This window comes from Sceloporus undulatus, chromosome 1 (assembly GCF_019175285.1).
Source record: "Sceloporus undulatus isolate JIND9_A2432 ecotype Alabama chromosome 1, SceUnd_v1.1, whole genome shotgun sequence".
In the NCBI taxonomy this organism is placed as follows: domain Eukaryota; kingdom Metazoa; phylum Chordata; class Lepidosauria; order Squamata; family Phrynosomatidae; genus Sceloporus; species Sceloporus undulatus.
Window position 1 is genome coordinate 312,117,491 of NC_056522.1, and position 14,947 is coordinate 312,132,437.

The 14,947-nt window shown below is 40.1% G+C and overlaps 1 protein-coding gene across 6 annotated transcripts in view; it reads left to right on the forward strand.

Moving 5' to 3' along the window:
• The window catches only part of ZFYVE26 (zinc finger FYVE-type containing 26), a 72,171-nt gene that overhangs the window by 47,872 nt on the left and 9,352 nt on the right, over positions 1-14,947 (forward strand). For 4 of the 6 annotated variants that reach the window (XM_042448003.1, XM_042447996.1, XM_042448020.1 and 1 more), the window contains 9 exons: positions 585-742; positions 924-1,093; positions 4,001-4,032; positions 4,858-4,994; positions 5,739-5,959; positions 8,144-8,291; positions 9,291-9,500; positions 11,453-11,671; positions 13,188-13,385. In XM_042448003.1, the coding sequence (XP_042303937.1) occupies positions 585-742; positions 924-1,093; positions 4,001-4,032; positions 4,858-4,994; positions 5,739-5,959; positions 8,144-8,291; positions 9,291-9,500; positions 11,453-11,671; positions 13,188-13,385 (1,493 nt within the window). Of the gene's footprint in view, positions 1-584; positions 743-923; positions 1,094-4,000; positions 4,033-4,857; positions 4,995-5,738; positions 5,960-8,143; positions 8,292-9,290; positions 9,501-11,452; positions 11,672-13,187; positions 13,386-14,042; positions 14,629-14,947 lie in introns of those variants that run through there. The other 2 variants (XM_042448031.1, XM_042448010.1) reach the window with 2 other exon arrangements.

Genomic DNA, 14,947 nt, shown 5'->3' on the forward strand with positions numbered 1-14,947 from the left:
TGCATGGCATTGCTTCCCAAACTATCTAATGTGTGGCAACTGGTTTTTCTCCCCCAATGTGGCAGAGATCAGTAAGATATTTGTACCCATTAGCTGCAACTATTTTCTTTTTCTTTTTTGGAAACTCACTGCAGACTGGCAGCTTGTGGCTTGCATATTGGCACTTGCCAATAGACTCCCACTTTCAGTAGCACTCTTATATGGTCTTGCATAACTGTTTGCCTGCTATAGTTCTTTTTAGAAAGGATGTGGGAGAAATACACACACATACACACTTTCTTAAACATTTTATTTATCATTCTAAAAGAAAATATCCCACAATCCATAAAAAGCAAATCCCCCTTGGACCGTCACATTCCTAGAATAGCTCAATACCCTCCATCACTTCTGGTTCCTCCCAGCAAGATCTTTGAAGTACAGTAATTGTGTGTAAGAAGTAGTCATTCTGGGAAAGGTACTCTTGTAGATGACCTTAACAAATATTGTCTGTGGTTTGGATAACATAAATTACCACACTTTTCTAATGGGTTAGCAATAATTGCGTTATCTAATGGATTTGCCTTTTCTCTTCTTTTATTGCCAAGATACAACACGTTCTTCCAGCCCAGGAGAGAGAAACCAGCAGCAAACTGTCTTTCCCCAAGAGTTTGTGCCACCAGATAAGCCCCCACCAAAACAGCAGTGGATTCCAGATGAAACTGAAGACACTTGCATGGTTTGCAAAACTGAACGTTTTTCTATGGTAAGGGAATAAAGGACAACACTGGGACTTATGACAGGAGCTTTTGAATATGTTTTTGACCAGTAGCCTAGGAGCACATTTTTCCAATCATATCTTTGAAGGTATTCAAAGTTGAGGTTTCTTGAATAGTCTAAATGGTAATTACTGAAATATTGTTCACTGCTTCTCCTCTGTGTCTCAGTTTAATCGACGACATCACTGCAGACGTTGTGGGAGGCTGGTGTGCAGTTCCTGTTCTACCAACAAAATGGTGGTGGAAGCTTGCAGGGAAAACCCAGCTCGTGTTTGTGATCAGTGCTATGCTTATTACAACAAGGAATGTTCTACAGTGTTGCCCCATGATCAAGAAATGTATGTAAATACCTTTTTTTTTCTTTTAATGTATCTGGAGGAGTGATACTTCTGGAGCCATTGTGTGAATCACCTCAGTTCAAATAATTTTATTTTCAGTTGGTGAATCCTTTGAGAACTTTAGTGACAGCTGATGGCTACATTTTTGAGCTTTGAGAGCTACAGCTGATTATTGTTCAGTGTTTCTTAATTATCCATCCCCCTCAGTGACTGCAGAACTCTGCCCTTCTGAAAGATCAATAGCATAGTTTCTTGGCTTTTGCATAAGTGGCAGTCCATGTCTGCTGAGAATGGAGGAAAATAGCTATGCAAATTTGTTTATAGCATTATACATTTGAGGTGAAAGATCATAGGCGTTGACCTAATACTACATGCTAAATGTTTTCTTTGTTCTAATTCAGCCTGTGCATTCCAAGAACACTGAAAGTGATGTCATATCACTACTACCTGCCATTTGTGTGTGATTTCACTTATTTTCTAGGGCTGCATTTTTCCAATGCTATTCTAATTATAAGACATTCACTATTACTTTGGCCATGCTTCTTTCAGAGTATTTCTTCCATAGGCCATTGATTTACATGTGGACTAGCCTATTTGTGATCTTCCTTTTTCTCATCTTTGAGGGGATCAATTCATTCCCTCAGCAGCAGATTCAGGGAAGCAGTTGTACCGATGAAACTGGAGTGGAAATTATTCAAGAGTGTGGCAGGACAGGAGAACAATGACTTTGAGGTTCTTGGGAGGACGTGGGTCATTTTGTAGAACCCGTCTGAAGGGGATGTATTTATGTATTTATTTATTCAACATATTTGTATTCCACTTGTCTTTAGAGTAACTCAAGGCAGCTAACACAGGTAAACTCACAACTAACTAAAAAAAAATGCTGATAAATTTGTGCTACAACAGCAGAAAATAAAAACAGAGGATAAGTAAAAATTATACAATAGTAGTGTCACAGTTAATCTTTCCTAGGTTTTATTCTAGACTTTAAAAGAACTGTCCAAGATGTAGAAACTTATTGTTAAAATAGATTCAGCAACTTGGAGACCTACTTTAAAGTCAAAAACAAAAACCAAAACGAAACAAACAAACAAAACCCCAGAATGGACTCATTGCACTGACATGGAAGCTTCTAGCTGACCCCCAAGACCAATGGCTAAAGCCAGATCTAATCTCAAGGCCTTCCTGAAAAGTAAAACTTCCACTCTTTTTTTTTTTAAAAAAGCCATTGATGACAGAGCAAAATGAACCACTGCAAAGCCTAGATGCTACCACTGAAAAGGTCCTCCACCTGATCCTTGATAGGTGGGCAGGGGTGTGTTTGTTTGTGTGTGCATGTACACATGCAGGCAAGCTCTTAATGCTTTCATAGAATCATAGAATTGTAGAGTTGGAAGAGTCCACAAGGGCCATCCAGTCCAACCCCCTGCCATGCAGGAACTCTCAGTCAAAGCATCCCTGACAGATGGCCATCTAGCCTCTACTTAATGACTTCCAAGGAAGGAGTCTCCACCACTTTCCGAGGGAATTTGTTCCATTGTCAAACAGCCCTGACTGCTAGGAAGTTCCTCCTAATGTTTAGGTGGAATCTCTTTTCCTGGAGCTTGCATCCATTGCTCCGGGTCCTAGTCTCTGGAGCAGCAGAAAACAAGCTTGCTCCCTCCTCAGTATGACATCCTTTCAAGTATTTAAACAGGGCTATCATATCATCTCTTAACCTTCTCTTCTCCAGGCTAAACATCCCCAGCTCCCTAAGTCATTCTTCATAGGACATGTTTTCCAGACCCTTCACCATTTTAGTCACCCCCCCCCCCCCCCCCCTTTGGACAAGCTCCAGTTTCTCAACATCCTTTTTGAATTGTGGTGCCCAGAACTGGACACAGTATTCCAGGTGGGGCCTGACAAAAGCAGAATACTGTGACCCTATTACTTCTCTTGATGTAGAGGCTATACCTTTATTGATGCAGCCTAAAATTGTATTGGCCTTTTTGGCTGCCGCTTCACACTGTTGACTCATGTTCAACTTGTGGTCCACTTGCACCCCTAGATCCCTTTCACATGTAGTTTCATTCATCCAGGTGTCCCCCATCCTATATCTGTGCATTTCATTTTTCTGCCCTAAGTGCAGTACAGTGGTACCTCGGGATACGAAATACCCAGGTTACGAAATTTTCGGGATACGAAAAAATCCCATTGGAAAACATTGTTCCGGGTTACGAATGTTTTTTCGGGTTACGAAAAAACTTTTGGTGCTTTTCGGCGCTATTTTACACGGAATCGCGGCTTTTCCCCATTAGCGCCTATGGCATTTCGGCTTACGAAGGCTTTTCGGGTTACGAAAGCGGCCGCGGAACGAATTACTTTCGTAACCCGAGGCACCACTGTACCTTACATTTTTCCATGTTGAATTTCATTTTGTTAGCTTTGGCCCAGCTTTCTAGTCTATTCAGGTCATTTTGAATTTTGATCCTGTCCTCTGGAGTATTAGCTATTCTTCCTAATTTGGTGTCATCTGCAAATTTGATAAGTATGCCCCCAACTCCGTCATCCAAGTCATTGATAAAGATGTTGAATAGCACTAGGCTCAGGACAGAGTCCTGTGGGACTCCACTGGTCACATCTCTCCAGGATGAAAAGGAGCCATCGCTGAGCACCCTTTGGGTTCGGCCAGTCAACCAATTACAAATCCATTTTTTGCTACCAGTTTCTCATTTAGGATTATTATTTAGGTTATGGGACTGTGGGAAGGGAGAGTTGCATGCATGTTCTAAAAGGACATATTGAGAGTAAGAAAAGTAACTAGCTGTTATTAACAAGCATGAAAATGTTTGCTACAACCAATGCTTCTAAATGAACTTTCCCAAGCCTTTTAGAATGAGTATGAAGCATTGTTTTCTTTTCTTACAGCTCAAAAGAGGAGGCTCCAGATCAAGAAGAAGGTGAGGAGAACTGTATTCTCTTGGCATATCATAGGGCTGAGTTCCCAAATTTCCATCTTTTATTTTTTTATATGTGTTTGTGAGCAGCATAGAAAAGGTAACTCAAAAGACCAACAGATCTATTGTGGCATAGGTTTTTTTCCCTTGTGTTGGTGTAAGACCAGCACTTACTTTCTTGTCCATTAATAGATGAAAATGCTTGGTGTGACTGGGCCAAGAATTTGCTGAAAAATACTGCAAGCTTAAGAAGCTAAGATGTACTTCTGTAGGCATGGGTAAATAGCCCCTTAGATTGGATATCCTATTTACACTTGTAAATAGCCCACTCACCTGGTAAAGATTATAATGTTTATAAAGGTTTTGAGGCAATTAGCAATAAAACAAAAAAGTCATAATAAAATCACTATGCTGAGAATAGCAGCAAATAGCAAATGGATCATAAGATCTATTACATTAACAAATTAGGAACCAGAAAAAACAAAAACCTTAGTTTTTATGTCCTCTTTAATAGTCTCACTGTGGGATGTAAAGTTAAATGGTGAATTGTGATCTTTAAAGTCAATATCTCATTGCAACAAGTGAAAAAATATGCAAGAAATGATTAAAGAATCTTAGCACTCTAGATCTTTTAGACTTCAACTCCCAGCAACCCCAGCAGCATAGCCAGTGTTACAGGGTTGTAGAGTTGTAGTCCAGAACATCATAAGGACTAAAAGTTCCTCACTCTTGGTTTAATATTTGTTCTTTCCCATGCTTTTCTCCCATACAAAACTAATGAGTTGTTTTTGAAATGTGGCTTGCTTAACTTAATTTTTCTGTTTACAGCCACAATTTCCTCTGATAATGAGTGTTCAGATTTCTCTGGAGTGGTCCAAATATCAAAGATGGCAGACCTTGAGTGGCTTCTTTCTTTGAGGGAAGAAGAGAATGAAATTGTACGCAGTGAGTTTTATTACGAGCAGGTAAGTTCATGTTATTAATGTATTATAAATTTTTAAAGTAGGAAGCAGGCTGCTTTATGGTACAGGAGAAGCAGAAGGAGCAGGGAGGGTACAGGGCAGTAGGGAAGAATAAAAAAGTTGTTGTGGAGGGGGATATCTGGAAGAAGGGAAGGAGAAGAAATCCATGTGATATTCCTGAACTGAGAGCTCTCTCTTTACCATTCAGGGAGACTTTACCTTAGTAGGACTTTCCATCATAGGCACAGAACTTCTGCTCCTCTTGTCACTTTGTCATCAGCATCTAGTCATCAGCAATAGTGAAATCAGGGCAGAGGGCATTCTGGGGCTGGATTGGAGAAACTGGAAAGGTACCCCAGATGTGGTGTACCACTTTGCCTGTCTGTGCTTCCTTTCCTCAAATTTCCTTCTTGCTAGTGTAAGCGTAGCAGTGCTTTAGATTGTTCTTTCCACCACCACCATCTTCTTTTGCTTCCTTCACTGAAGTTTCTTAATTAAGTAGCTTAGTGCTACCTGGAATCTCAGCAAATTGCATGTAAAGCTGTTAATGTTCACGCAGTGGCTGTGCAGGAATGAAATGGGAAAATTAACTCCTCAATTCTACCTCTTTTTATTATTCTAGTAGAGCATACAGTTCTGTGATTGTCTTCTTGTGCTTGTCCCCTTGACTTATATTAATTGGAGTTCCTTATTTCTTCCCTATTTCAGTGGAGTTATATGACTTTGTTTTCTTCTTCTGTTTTCCAGGCTCCCAGTGCATCCTTGTGTATTGCCATCTTCAATCTGCACTCAGACAGCATAGCTTGTGGTCACAAGTTGATAGAGCACTGCTGCAAACTGTCCCGAGGCCTGACAAATCCTGAAGTGGATGCTGGTCTTCTCACTGAGATCATGAAACAGCTGCTTTTCAGTGCCAAAATGATGTTTGTAAAAGCTGGCAGGAGTCAAGATTTAGCTCTTTGTGACAGGTATATTACCAGTGGTCCTCCTGAGATGTCTTTGTGTCAGCCTTTTCAACATGGCACCATCCAGATGATGTCATTGGTAATGGGGTCTGGGGAATGATAGGAGTAGCAGCCAAGTGCATTTAGAGGGTCTCAGGTTGGGCAAAACTGCTTAAGATGTGTAATCTCTGTGCTAATGCTGTTTGTGTGCTGTTAGTGGCTGCATGATTATTTGTTTCTGCCAAATATGTGGCACATTTGGATGTGCCATGGTGGATGGCTATGTCATGGCCAATCATTTAAGGATAGTGCATCTCTTCTGTATCTGAGATTCAACCCATTTCTTTGTTGTGTCACAACTGTACAGTTTCATCATGTTTTCATAAATGGTGTTAGCTGCTTGCAGCTAATTTGTGTGGTGCAGCTATTCTGACCATTTAGGTTATCTTGTACTTATACAGCATAATACATATACAGATATATTGAACAGCAGTCACATTCCATTCTATATCTGACTTGAATATGGCCAGTCATATGACTTTTAAGTAATACAGATTCAGCCTTGTGCTGGCATGTTTTCCCTTCATTTATTGCAGAAAATTAGTGAGTATGTTGTCCTTTTTTAGAGTGGATGATGGGAGGAGGTACATTCAGCATTAGTTTCTACTAGTCTAAGGCTACTTCTGCATCAGTGCAATTTCGTGTCCCATATGGCTTGAGTATAGATTATTTGAAGGACCACATCTCCTTTTATGAACTCTAAGATTGTCCGGAGAAGCCTTCCTCTCTATCCCACTACCTTTTCTGGTTCGTTTGGTGGGAACAAGGGAGAAGGCCATATCAGTGGCTGCTCCTGACTATGAAACTCCCTCCTTAAAGAGGCCAAGATGGTCCCATTTTTACTATTCTTCTGTCAACAAGTCAAAACATTTTTATGTTGTCAAGGTTTTAGAAACTGACTGGGTGGGGTTTTAATGCTATGCAGTGCTGTTTTTAAGGCTTGTATATAGTCTTTTAATGAATTTTAATGTTTAAGCTTTAACTTTATGAATTGTTCAATTGGTTTTGAAGTCTTATACTTTTAAAAAAAGTTTTTGTAATGTTTTTAATTTGTATTGCTTTAAATTGTATTGCTGCCTTGAGTCCCATTATCGGGAGAAAGGTAGGATATAAATGAATAAAATAACAATAAAACTAAATTTTAAACATGAAAATGGGCAAGACACATCACACAGCCCTGAAACATTTTGTACTGTCCTTTGTATTTGTAGATTTTGTGCTTTGCACACAGATTACTTGTAAGTAAGCAGCCAGGTTTGCTTTTTCATGTGGCAATTTAGAGTAGATTTAATGTAAATCTACTGACAGTGAAGCAACCCATGTTCAGCTGATCTCATTGCAATTACTGTATATACTCATATATAAGTATAGAAATTTTAGTCAAAAATTGACTCCAAAAAACTGAGTCAACTTATCCATGTATCAATGTAAGTTCAGTACTTTAATTCTTATTGAAAAAGGAACCATCCCCTGGGGAAAGACAAGAATCTAAACTGTCCTGGCAACCCTGACCCCTCTGCTCTCATCAATCCAGCTTTTAGTGTGAGCACATTTATGCCTACTGGTATTTTGTAAGTTCTTTGACATTGTTTTCCTTAGCTTCATCCTTTTGATCCTTTGTTACATACTGCTAGGTTTTACCTTTGAGTTATCCACGAGTCATATTAAAATCCCTAATTTTGGCCCCAAAACCTGCCGTAGACTTGAGTGCTTTATGCATCTGATTCAATGGACTCACTCCATGGAAAGTTATAACATCATATATTTGTTATCTTTTAAGGAGCTTTAAACTCTGTGGGTACATTCACACTGTTTCACTAAACTTTCCATAATTGATTATTTAAAGGAGAAGCTGTCATAAGAGAAACCGTTAAACCAAGAAGATGGATTTGCATTTAAAATATATGCTGCATATGATTATACACAGACACACGTACATATGAGTGCGCCCTATATTCCAAATGGCTTACTATGGATTTTGATTAGCTTTTTGACTTGTATATCCAGGAGGCAAAATCTGGTCTTGTGCATCCTCTGTGAAAGTGTTGGATCAGGCACTGAAATACCTAACATAATGACTGTGCTAAATTTTTCACATGTGAATCTGAGACACATCTATCTTATATATTGTTTTAACTCTGCCAACAGTTACATCAGCAAAGTGGATGTGTTGAATATTTTAGTAGTTGCTGCATATCGCCATGTACCATCTTTGGATCAGATCCTGCAGCCTGCAGCAGTCACGAGGCTAAGGAATCGACTTTTGGAAGCTGAATACTATCAACTAGCAGTGGAGGTAAGGCACACAGGGAGATGTGGATGTGAGGTGGAGTCATAGACTCCTTAAAATATTATTCTTTTGTCTAATTGTAAATAACATCTGAGGGAAAGAGGTTAGCAAAGGCTGATAAGTAGAGTGAACCACACCATGCCGATGTTAATCTAATTTATTTTATTAGAAGTGACTTTATATCAGGTTAAAGAATTGGCCCATCTAGACTTGCCATTAAATGTGAACTCCCTTCCTGCTTTGTGGTTGGGTATTTCCCTCTTAAACGATATCAAACCAAGATGAAATCTGTCCAGTGGCATCCTCTGTTTTATGTACAGCATCGATGAGCAACTTCATGCCAGTGATGTTTTTGCAATCACTACATAACATAGTGATGTAGTGGTTTGAATGTTTGACCGTGACTAAACCAATATAGTGTAGTGGTTTGAATGTTGGCCTAGGACTTTGGGAGACTTAGATTCACATCCCTACTTGGCCATAGAAACCCACTGGGTGACCTTGGGCAAGTCACATTCTCTTTGCCTCAGAGGGAGGCAAAGGCAAGCCCCCTCTGAACAAATCTTGCCAAGAAAAAATCGTTAGAGTTGACTTAGGTCAGAAATGACTTGAAGGCACACAACAACAAAAACAACCATATCCTGCTGACCCTTCTGAAAGCATGGGTGCAACCATACACCCTTTTCTCTGAACAGAATAATTGGGATATTTAAAATTGTGGCAGGTTTTCAGCCGTGGCAGGAGGGTGCAAATGGGATTATGGGGAAGGGGAGAGAGATATAGTGCCATTTCCTCCAACCCTTTGAAGATGCTCATCCATGATATAAAAGAAAATAATTTTACTTTCTTCAATTTTAAGATAATCATCTGGTACATTTGGTAATGGAGACTGCCCAAGGACTGTAGCATTTGAGTACACAGTCACCTTATTTTCTTTCAGAGAGCAAAGATGGCAAATTAAAATTATCTGTCTTTATTTTTTATGACTTCTAATCTTGCCTTTAGGTTTCAACAAAGACTGGTCTTGATCCAGCTGGAGCATGGCATGCATGGGGAATGGCTTGCCTTAAAGCTAGCAACCTGACTGCTGCCAGAGAAAAATTCAGCCGATGCCTGAAACCTCCACTTGATTTGAATCAACTAAATTTGGGCTCAAGGCTGGTCCAAGATGTGATACAGTACCTGGAATCCACAGTAAAACCCATTCTGTCTGTGGTAGGAATCTAGTCTTCACTTTTTCATCAGATAGTCTCCATGGGGTGGTTGGACTGGGTTCAGACTACAGCTAATGCTACAGGGTGGCTCCTTAAAAATTTCCAATGTGATGGTAAAATCACTGTTACTGCACTCCTGCTCATAATTTCTAGCAAGTGGGGAACATTCTGTGTTATTTGAATCTAAGTAATTTAACATGAGGCCAGGTTAATCTTTGAGATTATCTATGAAAATATAAACCTACCTGAATTTAGACTGGCATCTGAGGCACTGTTATTAAATTGTCTCTCTTCCCTGTTAGTCAGATCTTGATTTAATTAATTAATTAAAGTCTGACTGGCAAGATAAAAGCAAGATCTTTTGAGTGTTATTTCCATGATTATGAAGCTCACTCCCTGTACCACATCAAACTCCTTCCCTTATGATTTTTGGGGTTTTGCATGCTTGGAAGACAAGGTTTTAGAAGACCTTTCAACTGCTCTTTAAAAATTTAACTTCCATTTTAAAGAGCAGATGTTTTCTTTTATTGTATTATTTGTTACCTTGATTTTTTTTTATTTGAAATGGTATTCATACCAGCCTGTTGTAAATCACTTTGGGAAAGCTTTTGACTTTGACATAAAGCAGTGCCTGAATAAATAGGTATTTTAAAATGAGAGGCTTAATAATAAGAGCTAAATGCTTGCCACTTACAGGTTTCTGTACTTGTTACAAGAGCAACTTTATTATTTAGGGAGGCAATGAATAAAATATTACCTCATGCTTTTCCAGTCTTGTAAATAAGTCTACAAACATTACCGACCTGCAAAAGGGTTTAAGGTGCTATGAGAGGAGATTTGAACAGCTGAGTTTTTCATGCAGCTTGCTGTTTTTCTATCCTAGCCATACAGGGTACTGCCTTCCCCTTTGTGCTGGCCCACTTATCCTCTATGCTGGGCAAAGAGGAAAGCAGTTTTTATGCAGTTGTATAGACTTATATATTGTTACTATACTAGTACTGACATGCAAGACTGTGTTTATCTTTCTAAAGTAAGAAGGGATCTGGAACCTCTCTAAGACTGGCATGAAATCATACAGGCCTTTATGGAATATTTGTGAGTTCTGTGGTATTAATTGTGTGGTTAAAACCTATAGACAACAATAAAAAAAAAATAAATAAAATAAAAGTTTTATTTATATACCGCAGCCTTCCATAGATCAGGGCGGTTTACACACAATTAAGATATACATACATAAATCAAACAAATCAAGCATAAACGATACATCAAAGAAACAATAAAAACAATAAAAAGATAAAAAGATAAAACCCCAATTAGCCCTTCCTCATGGCCACGGAAAGAGGAGGGAGGCCCTAAATGATGTTCATGGGGGGAATGCTTGATGAAATAAGAAGGTCTTTAAATCCTTCTTGAATTGGGCCAGGGAGGTAGTCGAGCGGAGCTCAGCGGGCAGCGTATTCCAGAGGGCCGGGGCGGCGATGGAAAACGTCCGCTTGGTAACGGAGGAAAGCCTAGCCCCCGGCACCTTCAGGAGTTGCTGCCCAGATGTTCTGAGGGTGCGGGACGGAATGTATGGGGAGAGGCGGTCCTTCAGGTATCCCGGACCCAAGCCATTTAGGGCTTTATAGGTAATTACAACAACAACAATTTCTTTCCACGTTGTTTACATCTGCAGTATGGATTAGATCTAGAATGCCCTTTCTTTTTATGGAAAGGAGAGATGCAGATCCAATGAAACCTCCTGGTAGAGGTGAAGGGGAGAGATTTCCCTTTGCAGCCATACTGTTCAAAGCTGAAGGATCACCTGTTCCTCTAGAGCAGCTTTTCTGGGTGTTGCAGGGGGAAAGAAGAAAAGAATTGGTGCAAATTGCCCCTTTCCCCTAGTTCCAGCAGGTGTATCTGGTGAGTATAATTCCTGCCAATCCAGTGACTTTTGATTCTCTGTCTTAATAGCAGGATGATGACTACTTTGCTACTTTGAAAGAACTGGAAGCAACGCTGAGGACACGAAGCCTGTCTCTGGAGATGACGCCTGAAGGGAAAATTCAACATAACACCTACTATCAAGAGTGCCTCTTTTATTTACACAATTATGGTACCAATCTGGCAATAATTGGTTTTTATATGAGACATGATTGCATGAGAGAGGCACTACTGCATTTGTTAAATAAGGTAAGATACTTGGCATTTTCTGGCACCTAAGTAGGTATGTGTTTGAGAAACAGCTGTAAAGACTTAGAACATGGGTGGGCAATTGTGGAAGGCTACCTCCCCCCAAGAGAGTTTGGACAGCTGCACCCCTCACTCCTGCAATTATTTTTAAATTATCCCCCAAATACCATCTAGAATGTATGGGTGTAATTTTGCTATATTTGTAGGAACCCGGGGAATTTTAGGCCCAGGAAATGCCTTTTTTAACCACAGGAGGTGAATCAAAGTCACTTTAAGTTCACCTCCTGTTTCAAGAAAGGCCTCTCTTGCGCATAAATTGGCCGGGTGCAGATATGACAGAAATGCCCTCTAACTCTGTAGAGGGCATCTGGGAGCAATTCCCTTTCCCATGGCTTTGAAGCCACACTTTATCCTGACTTAGAAGGTAGCCTAAAATGGAGCCTACACCTGTGTACACATACACTGTGTATCTTTATGGATTTTCTAGTCTGTGAACATTCTTCTCTTTTTCCCCTGTATCTTTTCTGCATATTAGTCCCTGGAGAAGAGACACCCACTGAAGTCAATAAAATTTTGGAAAATGTCTCTTCAAATGTTGTTTGACTATAACTCCTACAATTATTCACTATTGGCTGTGCAGGCTAGGGCTGATGGAAGTCGAACAATTAGAGGGCCACATATTCATTGCTCTTGCTTTGTCATTTCTTTTTTGTGATCAAAACCTATATCTATTTCAGCAGCAGGAAACTAAGAGTTGGTAGTCTGTAACTCTCATCATCTCTTATTGTTGGTTCAACATTCTAGGGCTGAAGGGACTCTGAATTATTTCTTCTGCTTCAGCAATAGCCGTATAACCAGTCAGATTAGAAAGAAGGGTGTCTGTAACTTGATGTCCCACTCAGGTCTATCATGGGAATGTGTTGACATGTTAGGACAATTCGTTTCTGTAATATTATGAGGACCTTGATTTTTATTAGTTATTGGACTCATCCTCTACTATGGCAACCTTGCCCACTATTGTTGTGAGTAAATGTCATAGAATCATAGAAGCATAGAGTTGGAAGAGAACAGTGTGTGTGCTTTGTTCTCCCTTGCCTCAGAGATTCTCTTTTAATGCCCCGTTCATAAAATGGCTAAGGCCTGGTTCAGACTTGTCCAAGCTGAGATATGTAGCATGAACTGAAGAGTACAAGAAGACACTTCACCTCCCGAAAATTTTATGACCCTACTGGAAAAGCAAACTGTTAGACAGGTATTCAGAGGACTTGAAGGGAAACCTTCTGTTGGACTAACTAGATTATCTAATATTCTCTTGATTTGGCAGTTTCTTAATTTCGGCTGCTTGTTGCTTTCACATGCAATAATTTTTTTCTGCCTGATTGATGAACTAGGCAAATAGAAATCTGTTTACACATAGAAACCTAAGTGTCCCAGTGTGATCTAGTGTAATATAGCTTGGTTGCTGCTTTGCCAAAAGTAATGATATAGATACAGTTTAATTTCTCCCCTGCTTTAGGAGAGCCCACCGGAAGTATTTATTGAAGGAATCTTTGTCCCAAGTTATAAAAGTGGAAAACTTCACATGTTGGAAAACTTGCTGGAAACCATTGACCCTGGCTTGGAGAGCTGGGGTGTCTATCTCATTGCAGCTTGCAAACACTTGCAGAAAAAGAATTACTACCATATTTTGTATGAGCTGCAGCAATTTATGAAGGTAATAGAAGTGACTTAATACACTTACAGCACAGTAGTATATGTGCTGTGAACGTTTGCAGAGACTTTCTACAATAATTTGCAGGTTTTCTGGATATGATCTATCTAGTTCTCAGCAGCAGGGTTGTATGTTTTGGAGAGTAAGTTGTAGTTTTTGTTTTGTTTTCTGTGGCGCGTTACAGACCGCCCAAAAGAGGCGCCTCCTTGGCGCCTCTCTTTGCTGCACAGCTGCGCCGCAACATACAAAATGCGCAGTGCAGCTGCACAGCAAAGAAGGAGCGCAAAAAGCGGCTCCTTCTTGCGGCGCTGCAAAGCCCCAAAGACGGTGCTGTTACGTCGCAGCTGCGCAGCTCCGTCTGGAAGCTGCGCAGCTGCAACATGACAGATACGTGCGCCGTATGTATGGTGCTGCGCAACTGCGGTGCATGCATGACGTGCTAGGGTTGTGGGGCGTGTGCATGCGCCGCCCCGAGGCAACCCTAGCACGTCGTGGACGCGCTGCAAAGGGCCCATCTGTAACGCACCTGTGTAACTAAAAAAGTTCTCAGATGGTCTAGAAAACATTTTTTTCTTAAAAACAAAAGGAGAAAAAATAAACTGCAGCATAATAACATCTCCTAAGTGGTCAGGCATTCAGAAAGGAACTTTTCTATTGCAGTGAGCCAATTACATAATGTTTGACTATGCAGCAGGAAATTCCCTGTGGCGAATCTGGCCTGTACTATAAGTTTCCTGGAAGTAAGTACTGTTACTGATTGAAAGTGAGTTTGAAGTGTCATTGGGTGTGACATGCAAGCCATTTTTCTAGCTGAGTAGAAGGCTTATTGACAGGTGACCAAGTCCTTTTTATTTGCTCCTATGCCCCTGGAAAGCTCCACTAGCACAGATGTTTTGCTGACAGTTCATGTTAGCTTTCTAATGATTTTTTAGATGCAGAGGAATTTATGAACCAGAGCCTCATTTGAGATATTGCAATGCCATGACAGCCTGTCAGAATCTGCATGTTTCAGTCCACTCTTAATGTTTTAGAGGAGCAATCTGTCTCTTGAAGAAAGGAAACTGATAGAAAATAGAAGTTGTGGATTGGTCCATTGAAAAATGAGTGTAAGGAATTTTGCTGTTGTTCCTTCTGAACCTTCAGTTGAGTTTACCAGTACCAGCTGGGAAGGCAATGTATCACATCCTTCCCATCCTATAGGTACAGTGTTCTGCTGCTTCATAAAAAGGGAACAAAGACTATTTAGCTTGATGGTTACACAAGTACTGGTACTGGTCCAGGATTAAAACTAAGAGTAATCTACTGCTATTAGATTGGAAAAAATGTTTTACATGAGGAATTAATATCCATGTATTGTTTCATTGAGTTTGTAGCCTAAGAAAATCTAAACATGCAAATTCCTTGCATTAATATGTACAGCAAGTCTTTCTGGTACAGTGAAATACTTTCTGAAGAGCTGCTAAGAGGTTCATGACATTCAAGAGCTGTAGACATAACATATGATAAACCATGGAGCCATGGATCCACCATGATGTAGTGGTCTGAGTTGGTCTGAGACGTCAGGG